Raw genomic sequence first — 14086 nt, 5'->3', positions numbered from 1 at the left:
GCGTCACATGACGGTGGAGGGACGGCTTCCAACGAGACTTCTGGGCGCCGCCATGTTGGGGGCGGGGTTTCCGGGCGCCCGCAAGGGTGGTTTCCACCCTCTGGCCCCGCCTTCCTAAGCAACCTGACACCGGCGCCGCGCCCCCACCCGAGCCACGCCGCGTCTGCTGGCAACTCCTTATCGGCCACGCAGCTGCGACGGGCGCGCGCTCTGAGTCATCCGCGACCAGAGGGTGAGTGACACCGAGGCTTGTGGTCGCCGGGGAGGGAGACCAGGACCTTGGGAGCCTTGGGGGCCACCTACCCGGGGGCGGGCTCTGGACGGGGGGCGGGGAGCGGTGGTGGCCGGTCGGCCCGCCCCCTCTGCGTGCACGCCCCCCCCCGCGATCCTCAACCGTGAAGCGGAGACTTACTTTCGGCCCCCGGCCTGGACTGAAGGACCTGAGCTGGGGGTGGACTTGGGCCTTCGCTTCCGCCCCCGCCCGTGACCTAGTGACCCGGTGACTAGATTCGTGGCCCTCGAGCCCCCGGCGCCAGAGGCATCTCTCCGGCTCCCTGCCGAGCACCTGGAGAAGAGCCGTGGGCCGCTGGCACTGCTGTCCCCGACGCCCACTGCATCGGGCGGCTCACAGGTGCACACCGGGACCCCTCTGGGAGTGGTGGGCTCCGTATTCCCCCACTGCTCGGTGCCTGGCACCGATTAAGTGCTCATCAAATGGCAGAGGGTTGCTTTGAGGACGGGATGACAGCGCCTGGCCCGTCGGCGCTCAGTGAGTGCTGGCTGTTACCGGGTGCCAGCGCGGAGATACCATAGGCAGAATACCCGGCCCTGGTCTCGGGGAACTGGGAAGAGGGAGCGGAGACAAATATGTGAAGCCACAGTTGCAACCCAGGGTGCTATGGGATCCTAGCTTAAAATGGGTTAAGTGGTAGCACGTGAGAAATGTTGGAAGAAGGCTAATGCCTGGCACATACTAGGAATGCAGTAAGTCTTAACGAACAGATGAAAGAGGATTTAGTTTGTGGGTGGTTCAGCCTCCTCTCCCCTCTTGGTTTTGTTCCAGCAGGCAATTAATGAGGCACTCTCTGGAATTCGGAAGAAAGGCCAGACTAGGCTGATCTTGACACTCTCCCCTTTCTTAGTCGTTCATCCCCACAGAGAAACTGGAATTTTAGGTCAGAATCAAAATGGGCATCCCTGGCGGTGGTCTGGTCTCAACTCTTTGATGTTGGGTGTACCAGGGTATGTTACGTGCACTTGTGTGTGTTTGAGGGGAGAGGAGCATTGGATCTCATCAGTTTCTCAAGAGTCTAGGACCCCCAAAATGGTTAAGAACACGGGCTTAGCAGTGGACATTCCCTGAAAGACGTGAACTCGGCCTGGTTGCTCCTCCAATGCTCCAGGTCAGCACACCCTGGATTTTCACTACTGTGTGTTTGCATCTTGCTGTGCAAGAGTAGTGTTTTGTTTTAGTTTTTGTCTTATTTTCCCCACCAAACTGCCCAACGGCGCTGTGCCCTCTCGTCGGCCAGCCTGTGGTTGCCATGGTTCAGGGCTTCCACCGTGGTGGCTTTGCAGTCGCTGTAATCGCTTGAACTGACTTCACTGGTGTGTGTAAGGAGAACAGCCTGGAAGGCAGGCACAGACTTAAGCCTTTGTTCTGAGTTGGACATAAATTCATGCTCTTATTGAATTGGGGTTTGGCTGTTTTTGGAACCCAGCCAATGTCAAGTTCTAACCCATGACATGGTCTTTTCAGAGAAGCACAAACTCGGGAGAAATCAGGCTGCTTTGTCAAGCCCTCACCCCTTACAGCTTGCATGCGTACAAACTGTTCCAAGTAACAGGAGATGTTTCCATGGCTGAGCCGTTCCTTCCTTGGCATGTGATCCAGTCACCCTGAACATCTGTTGGCCTCATCACACCCAAACCCTGCAGTCTGCAGCCCCACGTCCCCCTCCTTCCATCCGCCTTCGGCCTCTAGAGCCTCAGCCCTCCCTCTCGCGGGGAAGCCTTGCCCCCGCCCCTTCGCTCCGGCCCCAGCTGCTGCTCTCAGCTCTTCCTTTGTCACAGCTCCGCCCAGTTGGACACACCCGCTGGGGAAGTTTCCTCCATTTCTTCCCCAGTGGTCTGGGGTCTGAGTTTACACTGGCAGAAATGGACCGTCCGAAACCCAAGGTCCTCCCGGCGGGGCACTGCTGCCCCTCCCTGGGAATGCGAGCCTGGGAGGCCGGCAGCGCGAGGTTCTCAGTGACACCCTCCATCAGGTAGCGGTCACGGAGGATCCACGGGCTGAAGGAGCATGTTTCTGTGCTGGGTGGGGGCTGTCATGCGGAATCAGGCAGCAGCGGAGGGCAAAGCTTGGAGCGAGGCAGCGCAGAGAGTCGTAACTGGCGTGTGGAGCCACTGGGTGGGCGCGTTGTCACCCGTACCCTCACCGGCCTTCCTCGTGCGTGGAAATGCAGCATCTCTCGCTTGATCCTGCCTTGCTGGGGCTTGGCTGGCTGCCTGCCTGCCGTCTCACGCCCCCGCCTCACCCCGTGCAGCAGGAGCTCAGCCATGGTGAACGAACCCAGAGGGCATGGCGGCCCCAGCCCCCGCTGGGAGGGCAGCAGCAGTGGCAGCGAGAGCTCCAAGGATAGTTCAAGGTGTTCCACACCGGTGCTGGACCCTGAACGACACGAGAGGCTCAGGGAGAAGATGAAGCGGAGGATGGAATCTGGTGACAAGTGGTTCTCCCTAGAATTCTTCCCTCCTCGAACTGCTGAGGGAGCTGTCAATCTCATCTCAAGGTGAGTCAATGTAAGATAAGGAGTAGGGCCAGACTGGGGGATGGGGGCAGGGGGAAAAGATGAACTGTCAGCCCCGAGGCTGGGCTGCACTTTGACCCAGCAGGAAAAAGCAGCCACAGGGGGTGGAAAAAAGCAAAGCCAGGGTAGATCCTTTGATACGCAGCTCCTGTTGTCTGTAAAAGCCCCTCCGAGCACCTGGAATGTTTAGACGCTCTCTTCCGTGTGCTGAAAATGTTGATTCTCTCAGACTAAATTCTTTGGCGGAACTTGGGGCTGGATCCGTGAGGAGAGTTTAGGAAGTTACAAAACGGCGGCTTGGAGAACATTTTCAGCAAGTTAGGAATTTGGATTATGCATCTTGAAATCTAGAAATGCCAACCGGATTATGTTAGTACTTGATGAATCACAGTTCCTTTTTTAAAGTTTATGCTTTTTATCGCTTGCACTTCTTATGTGTCACTCCCAAGGCTGTGAAGTTTGAAGGCACAAAGATGTTTCAATGCACCACGTTATAGCTTGTAACACAGCGCATGCGCGCACGTATAGCTCTCGATTCTAGTTATGGAAATGTGGCCGTGCTCTGCAGGACTCCTGGCTGCTGCGCCGGAACTAGGGGGCGGCAGGAAAGAGACTTGTGTCTGCTGACCCTCTTTGTCCCTAGAACGAGGCCCTGCTTTTGCCACTCTGAGGGGTCCCCGAACCCTTGACCATTGAAATGTCTTAACTCACCAGAGATAATAAACGTGCAAGCACTTTGCAAGGCCAAAGTGCTGCTCTCACACAAACTGGTTTCATTGTCATTATATATTATCTCCACAATAAGAGTAATCGTAATGATAGCACATTGATTGCGTGTTTGCCGTGTACCCAGCGCTGTTTTAAGAGCTGTGGAGCCATCTGTCATGATATCCTCAGAGTATTATTATGAAGTAGGCACTGCCCTCTGCCACATTATAGAAATCAGGAAACTGAGGCTCAGAGAGATCAAGTAATTCTCCCAAGATCACACAGCCAGTGAGTAGCAAAGCCAGGATATGAATGCAGGTCGGTCTGATTCCAGCCTGCATGTGATGCTTCTCTAACTCCCAGACCCCATGGGAAGGTGGTGAAGGGTGGTGTACCCCCAGGAGCCCCTCTTCAGAAAGAAATTCCCCACAGGTTTGACCGGATGGGGGCAGGTGGTCCCCTCTTCATAGATGTGACCTGGCATCCAGCAGGGGACCCTGGCTCAGACAAGGAGACTTCGTCCATGGTGATCGCCAGCACCGCCGTGAACTACTGTGGCCTGGAGACCATCCTGCACATGACCTGCTGCCATCAGAGCCGGGAAGAGATCACGGGCCACCTGCACAAGGCCAAGCGTCTGGGCCTGAAGAACATCCTGGCGCTGAGGGGAGGTGTGGAGTCAGCACTCTGCTCTCTGGGGTCTTGCTTTCCCGAAGACTTCTGTCCCCAGAACGGTCCTTTCCTTTTCTCCAGGTCCCACACTGAGTACACTCAGGGTCCCGCCCCTGCCAGTAGCGTCGAAGGGCAGTGTGGGTCAGGAGGCCACGGGCGACACACAGATGTGTGGAGTCGCTTCCTGACCTCGCAGTAGGAGTTCAGCTGGGCCTGCGGCCGGGGCCTGACAACCCTCTGTCCCGATGTACACGATCAGTTGATTAATCAAGCAATTAATCAATCCCTGGCTGCACCTGGCCATTGGCCCAGTCAGAGTTCAGCTCTGGCATGTGTCCTAGGAGTGAGAGTAGCTGGCTACGCCTCTGGCACGCACTGTCACTGGGCCACACAAGTGTGGGAAGCGGGAGCCTGATGGGTGGGCACTTGTGGCCTCACGCTCACCACCCGAAAGACCACTTCTCACCTGAGATGAGTGGAAGATTCTCCCGGGAGGTGAGGGTTCCGAGGGAGTGGGAGAACGAGCCGTGGGCTTGGGTGAGGGTGTGTGGACACACCCAGGTGTGAGTAGGGAAGGGATCGCCGATGCTCCAGGCTGAACGCAGAGCTGCAGCTGCTCCCTGTCTGCTGCTGCCAGCACGGGGCCCTCGGAGTCGGTGCTCAGTGACTGATGGGTTGGCTGCTGTCTTCCCTCCCACTGTTTACCAAGTGCTACGCTAGAAAGTGGAGACACCAACTTGAGTAATAGGAAGGCTCTGCCTTCGACGTGCTCACGGTCCTGGGCGTGGGGGGAGAAGGAACAGAGAGGCTACCTGGAGGTTTGGTGAGACCCAGCACTGTGACCTCCAACCCTGCAGACCCCATAGGTGACCAGTGGGAAGAGGAGGATGGAGGCTTCAACTACGCCGTAGACTTGGTGAAGCACATCCGAAGCGAGTTTGGTGACTACTTCGATGTCTGTGTGGCAGGTGAGAGGCTGGGGTATCCCAGTGGGTGGGACCGGAGAGGGGAAGGAAGGAGAGGCACAGGGAGCCCCTTCGGCATTCAGGTCAGGACCCGCTAGCTCAGCGCACCGCCGGCCTGCCTGCGCCAGGTGACAGAGGTGCAGGGGTGAATCGAGTGGCGTCTGCCCTCTCATCATTCTGTCATCTGCTGCCCACCCAGGCGTGCCACCACCCTTAAGTTTTTGTTCCTCTGCCTTTTCTTTTTATTATTTATTTATTTTTCTTTTCTTTCTTATTTTAGGCTGCGTCCGGTCTTTGTCGCGGCACGCGGGCTCTTCATTGTGGTGTGCAGGCTTCTCTCTAGCTGCGGCTTGTGGGTTTTCGCTCTCTAGTTATGGCGCACAGGCTCCAGGGCGCGTGGGCTCTGTAGTTGCGGCGCGTGGGCTCCGTAGTTGGCGGCACGTGGGCTCTGGTTGAGGCGTGCGAGCTCAGTAGTTGTGGCTCGCGGGCTTAGTTGCCCCGCGGCATGTGGGATCTTAGACGTTGCAAGGCATCCGGATTCTTTACCACTGGACCACCAGGGAAGTCCCTTCCTCTGCCTTTTCTTGCTCTTAGCCTGCTTCCCAGCCCTATTCTTCTTTAAACAAAAGAGGTATATTTATTAAGATTCCGGGGGCAGGGAATCTCAGAACAAGGTCAGGAAATGGCATCAGACCTCATTAAGCGCTGGAACCAGGAGGCAGGCAGAATCCAAGGCCCTCCCTCGTTCTCTCTGCCCACCCCCCCCACCCCCCCCCCACCGCCCCCCGCTGCTTCATGCCTCATCCAGTAGACCTGATATGTACGGTACACATGTGACCCGCCGCCTGCTCCTGGCTCGCCCAGACTGATTGACAGGTCTCAGCATCAGTTCCAAATCCTCAGGAGAGAGAACTGCGTCGGCTCAACTCTAGTTTCTTTAGCTACAGCCAGGAGGCAAGGCTCACCTGCTGGAAACAGATGGCGTGGCCTTCCCTCTTGCCCCGACTCATGGGGTCTGGGCCTTCAACTTCTCAAACGGGGGCTTGGGTGTGGTGAGGCAGTGTGTGCCAGGGACACAGGAAGTCCGGGGATTAATCTGACGCATCACCTTGGCATGACAATTTTTCTCAAATATTTTGGGCAAAATCATATCATTCTTATTAACATGGCTACGTTATGGAGTAGCAGATCAAAGTGATCTGAATTTAAAAATACAAGCCACGTGGCTTCAAGGAAATTACTTGTTGTGGGGACTTTGGGCTGCGTCCCCAGGCCCCCATGTACACGTCCGCTGTTCTTAGTGTTGAGAAGAGGGCGTTGAGGTGAATGAGTCTAGGAGGCCCCGATGAGGAGGTAGGAATTGAAGTGTCGTTGGTCGTGCGGCCACGAGACAGTCGGTTGATTGGGGAATGTGCCCACGTGTGGTGGGCATTGGACGGTCACCAAGGGAAACCAGCAGAGCTGTGAGCACACAGTTGCTGAACGGTTTGGTGCTTTGCTTATGGTAAAGTGATGAAAAAGAGGGCTGGTGGATTAGAAGGCACCCAGCTGGCCGTGACAGAACAAGAATATAGTAAAACAGCAAAATCCAGATGTAGGCAATTGCTGGATTTGTTGGGTGCCGCTGAGGTTTTATAGCGCTGCAGCTATTAAAACCTCTGTTTCTGAAATGTCTGCTGGAAAAGTAGTATAAAGTATAAAAGCATAGTATAGTATAGTATAAAAGTATAAAGCTCTAGTGTTTAATCCTCCCACGCCCATCCCCAAAACAGTCGTTTTTATATCCAGTTTTGATGATTCAGGGTTTCTTAAGAACGAAACTGCATTACCACAGCAAAGCAGCCCGGCTACCCAACAGTGTGGGTTCAGGCTTGCCCCTTCCTGGCTTGGGGTCCTGCCCTGGCCTCAGGCTGAGGAAGCTGGCACTCTGCTTGCAGTTCATGAAGGCCTGTGGTCTCTCCTGTGCAGGCAGAGCCGCTAGTAAGTTCAGTCGTGTAGGGAAGGGAGCGCACCGTTCCTGGAGCTAGTCGGGAACCTAGGGGACGTCTGGCCCCGCCTCCCAGGCATCCCCGGCACAGGGTCATCGCCCTGCCGCGTTGTTTTCACACACTGGGAGTCCATTCCTTTGTGGGGTTGCTCGTTCCGCTGTCAGGCAGCTCTCTGAAGCTGATCCTACTTCTGCCATCAGAAGCAGCACAGAATATGACGAATAAGGAACTCGACTAAGGTGACTCCTTTTTCCCAGTGACAGACTTGTGGGCGTCTAGAAATAGTTACCATATTCTCTGCGTTCTTTTCTTCAAGCAGCACATCTCTACTCTCTTCATTTATTCCTTGTGTAACGTGGTTCTGATTTTGCACTGTCTGGGACCCCTGAGTCATTTTAATGTGAAATTCCGAGCACTGTTGTAATCCAGTACCTAGAGTCAAGCCCATTACCCCAAGGCTGGCTGGCTGGCGCGAACGTAGCATTTCCTCTCTTCCGTGGCCACAAAGTGCAGGCCAGATTGGCCCAGCTGATGGCAGGACAGCGTGGGTGTTTGGGGGCAATCCGTCCCCACTCTTGGGAGGGTGGCTCTAGGGCAGCGTTCACCGAGGGTCACCTCCAGGGTGAGGGGCACATCAGACGAGCCCAGCCATCACTGCTTCAGCCTGTCCGTGCCGTGGGGTTGGAAGGTATGGATCCGGAGCTCTCCGTCCCCAGCTCTCTGGTTGCTTCATCACTCCCCTCGAGCAGGTGGAGCCAGTCTCTCTCTACTGTCATCCCTGTTGGCAGGTTACCCCAAAGGCCACCCCGACGCAGAGAGCTTTGAGGCTGGCCTGAAGCACCTGAAGGAGAAGGTGGCCGCGGGAGCCGACTTCATCATCACCCAGCTCTTCTTTGAGGCCGACACTTTCTTCCGCTTTGTTAAGGCTTGCTCCGAGATAGGCATTACTTGCCCCATCCTCCCCGGAATCTTCCCTATTCAGGTGAGGGTCCCAAGAGGGCTCATGGACTCCCACCGCCCCCGTCCTAGCACAGGCCAGGGCCTTGGTTCAGGCCAAAGTGAACCTGAAGTGCCGCGTTCAGGCCAAAGTTCTTCTTTGACGCTCATTAGATTTTCGTCAGACAGGTGCTCGGTCCTTGCAAAATGTTGTCTTGCCCCCCTCTTTTGATTACCTCTTATGTCTCCCCAAAATAGCAACGGTAACTGTCAGAGGGGCTTATTGATAAGTGTCAGTAAAAGAGATTATTACTCTCATTATAAATTTGGGTTAAATCAGTGTTTCCCAAACTTGGCTGTCACCAGAATCATTTAATAAGCTCTTTTAAAACGTGGATTTCCAGATCCCATGCCTAGAAGTTCTGACGTAATAGATCTGAGGTGGGACCTGGGAATCTGTACGTTTCTGAAGTTTGGCAGGCGATTCTGGTCACTGGTCAGGCCTGGGAACCACTGGCTTAGGTGACCACCATTTATCAATAGGTACATCTGGGGGCCAGAGGGCTGGCTCAGACCAATGGCAGCAATGCTGTGGGCGGCTGCTGCAGCCTGCAGAGTACAAAAAGTGCTGCTACAAGATGGTCTGACTTTCCTGGGTCAGTCTGTGTCGCACTGCAGAGCCAGGAGGCCTGGTGGGGGGATAAGTATTTGGGGTGAGAGACGGGCAGGGAGATGGGGCCCACAGCCCCCTGTGTCTTGGGCAGGGCTACCACTCCCTCCGGCAGCTTGTAAAGCTGTCCAAGCTGGAGGTGCCGCAGCAGATCAAGGACGTGATCGAGCCAATCAAAGACAACGATGACGCCATCCGTAACTATGGCATCGAGCAGGCGCTAAGCCTGTGCCGGGAGCTTCTGGCGAGCGGCTCGGTGCCGGGCCTGCACTTCTACACCCTCAACCGCGAGGTGGCCACCACAGAGGTGCTGAAGCGCTTGGGCTTGTGGATCGAGGACCCCAGGTGAGGCCAGCGGCCCCGAATTCAGGCCCTGGAGCCACAGAGGAGAGTCGGGTGGGCAGGGAGGTCAGAGAGAAGTCACAGAAGGAGTGCGCCCTAGCTGGCAGTGCTGGCTGCCAAGGGGGCACAGAGGGGATGTCTGTGCCGCGGCTAGTGGCACCCTTAGGGCTCCGGTCTCAGCGGGAATGCCATCCGGCTTGACGTTTACGAGTCAAGGTGGGAGAACCCAGGTTCAGTGGTGCCCCCTCCCTCTGGCCAAGCCCTGACCCTTTCTGTCTCCATTCTCACCCAGACGTCCCCTGCCCTGGGCCATCAGTGCCCACCCCAAGCGCCGGGAGGAAGATGTCCGTCCCATCTTCTGGGCCTCCAGACCAAAGAGTTACATTTATCGCACCCAGGAGTGGGATGAGTTCCCCAACGGCCGCTGGTGAGCCATTGCAAATGAACTGTTTCTTGGGAGGAGGGAGACCAATCATGGTGGAGCCCTCGGGACAGGATTCACAGGAATACCCCCCCCACCCCCCACCCCAGGGCAGGTGGATGCTACTGTCTGGAGCCCAAGGTCAGGGGTGTGCCTTGACCTCCCGGCACCTCCTCCGCCAGGGGCAATTCCTCCTCTCCGGCCTTCGGGGAGCTGAAGGACTACTACCTCTTCTACCTGAAGAGCAAGTCCCCAAAGGAAGAGCTGCTGAAGATGTGGGGGGAGGAGCTGACCAGTGAAGACAGTGTCTTTGAAGTCTTTGTCCACTACCTCTCGGGAGAGCCGAACCAGAACGGCTATAAAGTGAGTGCTGCTGGGATGGGATCCCTGGGTACCTGCCCTCGCCCCATGGGCCAGATGCGGGCGTGACTGCCCCACCCTGAGCCTCATCGCTGTGCCTGGAGGTGGCACCTCAGCAAAGGGAGAAGGTGAGTTGGGGGGGTCCCCACGTGGGGTGCCTGGAAGGGGCTTACGGAAGCAGAGACAGGCTGGGCCTCTGATGGGGACCGTGACAGGGAGGGACCCATCCCGGCTTACCCTCCCCAGGTGACTTGCCTGCCCTGGAATGATGAGCCCCTAGCGGCCGAGACCAGCCTGATGAAGGAGGAGCTGCTGCGAGTGAACCGGCGGGGCATCCTCACCATCAACTCCCAGCCCAACATCAACGGGAAGCCGTCCTCCGACCCCATCGTGGGCTGGGGCCCCGGTGGGGGCTATGTCTTCCAGAAGGTGTGGCAGGGACGCACAGGGCTACCCTCCCTTGACCTGCCTGCAGGGGTTCCCCAGAGCTGGGGAAAGAGGTCTTCATCTCAGGGGCTTTTTGTTCTGAGCGGCCGGGGATCAGATGCGATCTCAGGCTCGGAGTGAGACAGACCTGGGTAGCTGGTCACTTGACCACTCTGGGCCTCAGCTTTCCCTTCTGTAAAATGGGGATATGTCACGTCGTGCTCTGGGGATGAAACGTGACAAAGCACATAAAGCGCTTAGCACGTGGGAAGCATCCCCTAACTGGGAGCTGTTATTACTCTTCCTTGTGGACCCCTTTCTCCTGGGGCTGCTGGAGTTAAAATTACATTCTAAACTAAAGCCTGAGGGCTCTGGGAAGTGAATTTAAATAAGCCCAGCTTAATCCCTGGTGGCCAGGTGGTGCTGGAGAAGCCCTCCCCGCAGCAGACAGGGGGATGGGGTGTGTCACGCCTCCCTTGCCTTACTTGCCAAACTGGGCCCCCTGTACAGCTTCTGGAGCGACTTTTCCATGGAACCTTTCCCAACTGGACGAAGGGTTGGCAGACGTCCCTCAGACCTGTGCAGACCGAGAAACCTCACGTACCTGCTCCCCTCCCTTTGCTTATGGGTTCAACTCCCAACTAGTGGCCACCGCTAGTCCCGACGCCTTAAGTGTCCTCGTGGATGCCTCCCTGGGACGGTCAGGAGGGCAGGCGTCTGGTGTTTCACAGCACATGGCCCACTCAGCAGCGCCCAGCGAAGACATCCAGCAAGGACTGGGGGTTACGCGATGGCACCTGTCTCCCTCCCGCAGGCCTACCTAGAGTTCTTCACTTCCCGAGAGACAGTGGAGGCGCTTTTGCAGGTGCTGAAGAAGTACGAGCTCCGGGTGAATTACCACATCGTGGATGTGAAGGTGGGCCGGCCCCGGGTCAAAGGGCGCTCAGCAGGGCCGGGGTGAGGGCACCAAGGTTACTCCACCATTCAGCAGTCACGGAGTGCCCAGTGGGGCCACGCATCGTGCCAGATGGATATGCAGACAGAGCCAGGCCCCTGCCCTCCGAGAGCTCCCGGCCTGGCGAGGGCAGCCGTCAGTGAATAATTATGCACGGGTGAAAAGGAGTTGCACTGTATAACAGTGAAGTTCAGCGTAGGAAGAAGCTGGGGATCCGAGGGAGGGAAGTCCAGCTCGAGAGATCGGGGGAGGTGTTTGGAGGGTTCCTGTGTGGCCTGAATCTTTAAGGATGGGGAGTGAAAGGGCATCCCAGGGACAGGGCCGAGGGCGTGCGGAGGCTTTGCTGCCAAATGGGGTGAGTGAGGCTGAAGCGTTGAGCCGGCCGGCTCCTCAGGGGTCTCAGTTGTCCTGCCTGGAACTTAGGTTTTACCGTATAGGCAAGAGGGAGCCTTGGCTCCATGTTTTATTTTGGGCAGGTCCCAGGGGACAGCTGTGTGGCTAACAGGGCCAGGGGAGACTAGAGTCAGCAGCCCTGGTGGTCTGAGTAGCAAAGAGAGGCCTGGCCAGGCTGGACACGAGAGGAAGTGAGCAGTACCAGTGGGTGTGGAGCTGATTGGAGCGTAGGAGGAGGAAGGAAAAGCCCCGGGTGACGTCTGGGTTTCAGGCTCCTGGCCGTCACAGAGCTGCAGAGGTGGGGCAGGGGTGGGGCGGTGACGGCGGGAGGAGGGGCGGAGCACACCCCCGGGGAGAGAGGGCTGGAGCTGTCTGCACCCCAAGTCTGCCCCTACTCACTGCGCCACCCCCCCGCCCCGCAGGGTGACAACATCACCAACGCCCCCGAGCTGCAGCCCAACGCCGTCACTTGGGGCATCTTCCCTGGGCGAGAGATCATCCAGCCCACAGTGGTGGACCCAGTCAGCTTCATGTTCTGGAAGGTAAGGGGGGGGCCGGGAGCAGGCCTGCCCTGCCCACCTCCAGAGCCTTGGGCGGGTGGGTGGGGCGGCTGGGGGCCGCACCCCCAGGGCTGGCAGCGTCCTGACTCTGACTCATGGTGTTTACTTCTGGGCTGGGAAGCAGGGGTGGCACTGGCAGTGGGCCAAGTTCTATTCTTGGAAACGTCTTGTCGGGCGGCAGCAGAGGCCCTTGGGGTGCTGAGTGTGGAGGCCTGGCCCTAGGGCAGCCCTGTTAACCTGGCCGGCGTGTCTGTATGTGGGACCGCACACGTACCTGTGTCTTTCTGTCTGTGTGTGTGCTGGTGTCTCCGTGTGTGTGCGCGTGCGCGTGCCTGTGCGTGCGTGCAGGACGAGGCCTTCGCCCTGTGGGTCGAGCAGTGGGGCAAGCTGTATGAGGAGGGGTCCCCATCCCGCACAATCATCCAGCACATCCACGACAACTACTTCCTGGTCAACCTGGTGGACAACGAGTTCCCGCTGGACAGCTGTCTGTGGCAGGTGGTGGAAGACACGTTTGAGCTTCTCAGCGGGCCCCCCCAGAGCAAGAGGGAGACGGAAGCGCCGTGACCCTGAGCCCTGACAGCCTTAGCTTGAGGCCACTGTGTCCCGCCTTCCTCCTCTCCGTCCTGGTTCTCTGGGAGACCCCCGTTCTCCTTTGCTTCCCCCCACCCCCTGACACGATGATGGCAGCTAGACTGGTGTGAGGATTCCAGGCTCTGGCTGGACCGGAGTCCGCCCCACACGGGAGCCAGGTGTTCCCTGCTTAGCTGAGAGTCTGTGCTCCTGTGGGAAGCAGCCCCATCCCCCAGAGGAGCACGTGGGCAGAACGCATCCTCCCTGAGAAGGGTTGTCATTGACGGAGCCCCTAGGAGCCAGCCTGGGACTGCCAGTGACCTTGCTCTTGGGGCCTATGGAGGACAAGCAAAGCGAACATGGCAGTGGGCTCTGTGGGATTGCAGAGGAGACATGGCGAGGTCAAGGCGCTGCAGCCTTCCACCTCCAAGGCGTTGGCAGCCAGGCACGACCCACTCGGGAATGAAGGGGTGGCCCACTGCCCTGCCAGGCCCTGGCCCCTGGATGGGCCTTGGCCTGAAACCTAATAGTTGTCGCCTCCTAGCCGAGAGCTCAGCTGAGTTTCTCCCTTTTATACAGCGCTGGTTTTTGTTTTGTTTTGTTTTTTACATCTTTATTGGAGTATAATTGCTTTACAATGGTGTGTTAGTTTCTGCTTTATAACAAAGTGAATCAGTTATACATATACATATGTTCCCATAGCTCTTTCCTCTTGCGTCTCCCTCCCTCCCACCCTCCCTATCCCACCCCTCTAGGTGGTCACAAAGCACCGAGCTGATCTCCCTGTGCTATGTGGCTGTTTCCCACTAGCTGTCTACCTTACGTTTGGTAGTGTATATATGTCCATGCCTCTCTCTTGCTTTGTCGTAGCTTACCCTCAGTTGTCTCCTCACATGCTCTAGAGAGAAAGTGCCTCTTAAGGGATAAAGGTGTCTGAACCTTTGTGCATGGTGGAGCCCTTGGCCTTCCCTTGTCTCCCCTGGCTCTGAGGGGTGAAGGGATGCCCTGCCTGTTACCATGGAGGGCGAAAGTGAGGTTGGCCCGAGCAGGACTGACTTCTTCCTGGCTTATTTTTCGGGCAGGACCTCCTTCTGCCTGCCGCTCCCTCCCCTCCATGCACCCTGTCCTGGAAGCTGTCTGTCTGGCACTGCTCCCCAGGCATCAGCCCTCAGGCCCCACTGCCCAGGGGCTGTGACTGACACGTGCACGCAGGCTGTTCCCTGTCCCAGCCCCTGCTTGCGGGGCTTCACCGGCTCCGGGGGGGGGGTGGGGGGGGTGGAGGGGGCCGGTTGTCCACAGGGCGGCCT

The 14086-nt window shown here is 57.4% G+C and overlaps 1 protein-coding gene across 5 annotated transcripts; it reads left to right on the top strand.

The window, feature by feature from the left end:
• Nucleotides 1-142: 142 nt before the first annotated feature.
• Nucleotides 143-12914, top strand: MTHFR (methylenetetrahydrofolate reductase). 5 transcript variants are annotated; one of them, XM_060014468.1, is made up of 13 exons: nt 196-232; nt 508-631; nt 2547-2792; nt 3951-4189; nt 5048-5158; nt 7932-8125; nt 8844-9094; nt 9384-9518; nt 9695-9875; nt 10119-10301; nt 11113-11214; nt 12069-12188; nt 12555-12914. In XM_060014468.1, exons 3-13 carry the CDS (start codon nt 2560-2562, stop codon nt 12771-12773), a joined length of 1968 nt encoding a protein of 655 aa, XP_059870451.1. In that variant the 5' UTR covers nt 196-232; nt 508-631; nt 2547-2559; the 3' UTR covers nt 12774-12914. The 5 variants fall into 5 exon arrangements, with proteins under 5 accessions (XP_059870428.1, XP_059870451.1, XP_059870435.1 ...); XM_060014445.1 differs by lacking the exon at nt 508-631 and having other exon boundaries at nt 143-232; XM_060014452.1 differs by lacking the exon at nt 508-631 and having other exon boundaries at nt 211-232; nt 2550-2792.
• Nucleotides 12915-14086: the final 1172 nt, after the last annotated feature.

Source organism: Delphinus delphis, chromosome 1 (genome assembly GCF_949987515.2).
Source record: "Delphinus delphis chromosome 1, mDelDel1.2, whole genome shotgun sequence".
Classification (NCBI taxonomy): Eukaryota; Metazoa; Chordata; class Mammalia; order Artiodactyla; family Delphinidae; genus Delphinus; species Delphinus delphis.
This window is presented reverse-complemented; position numbering and strand designations above follow the sequence as displayed.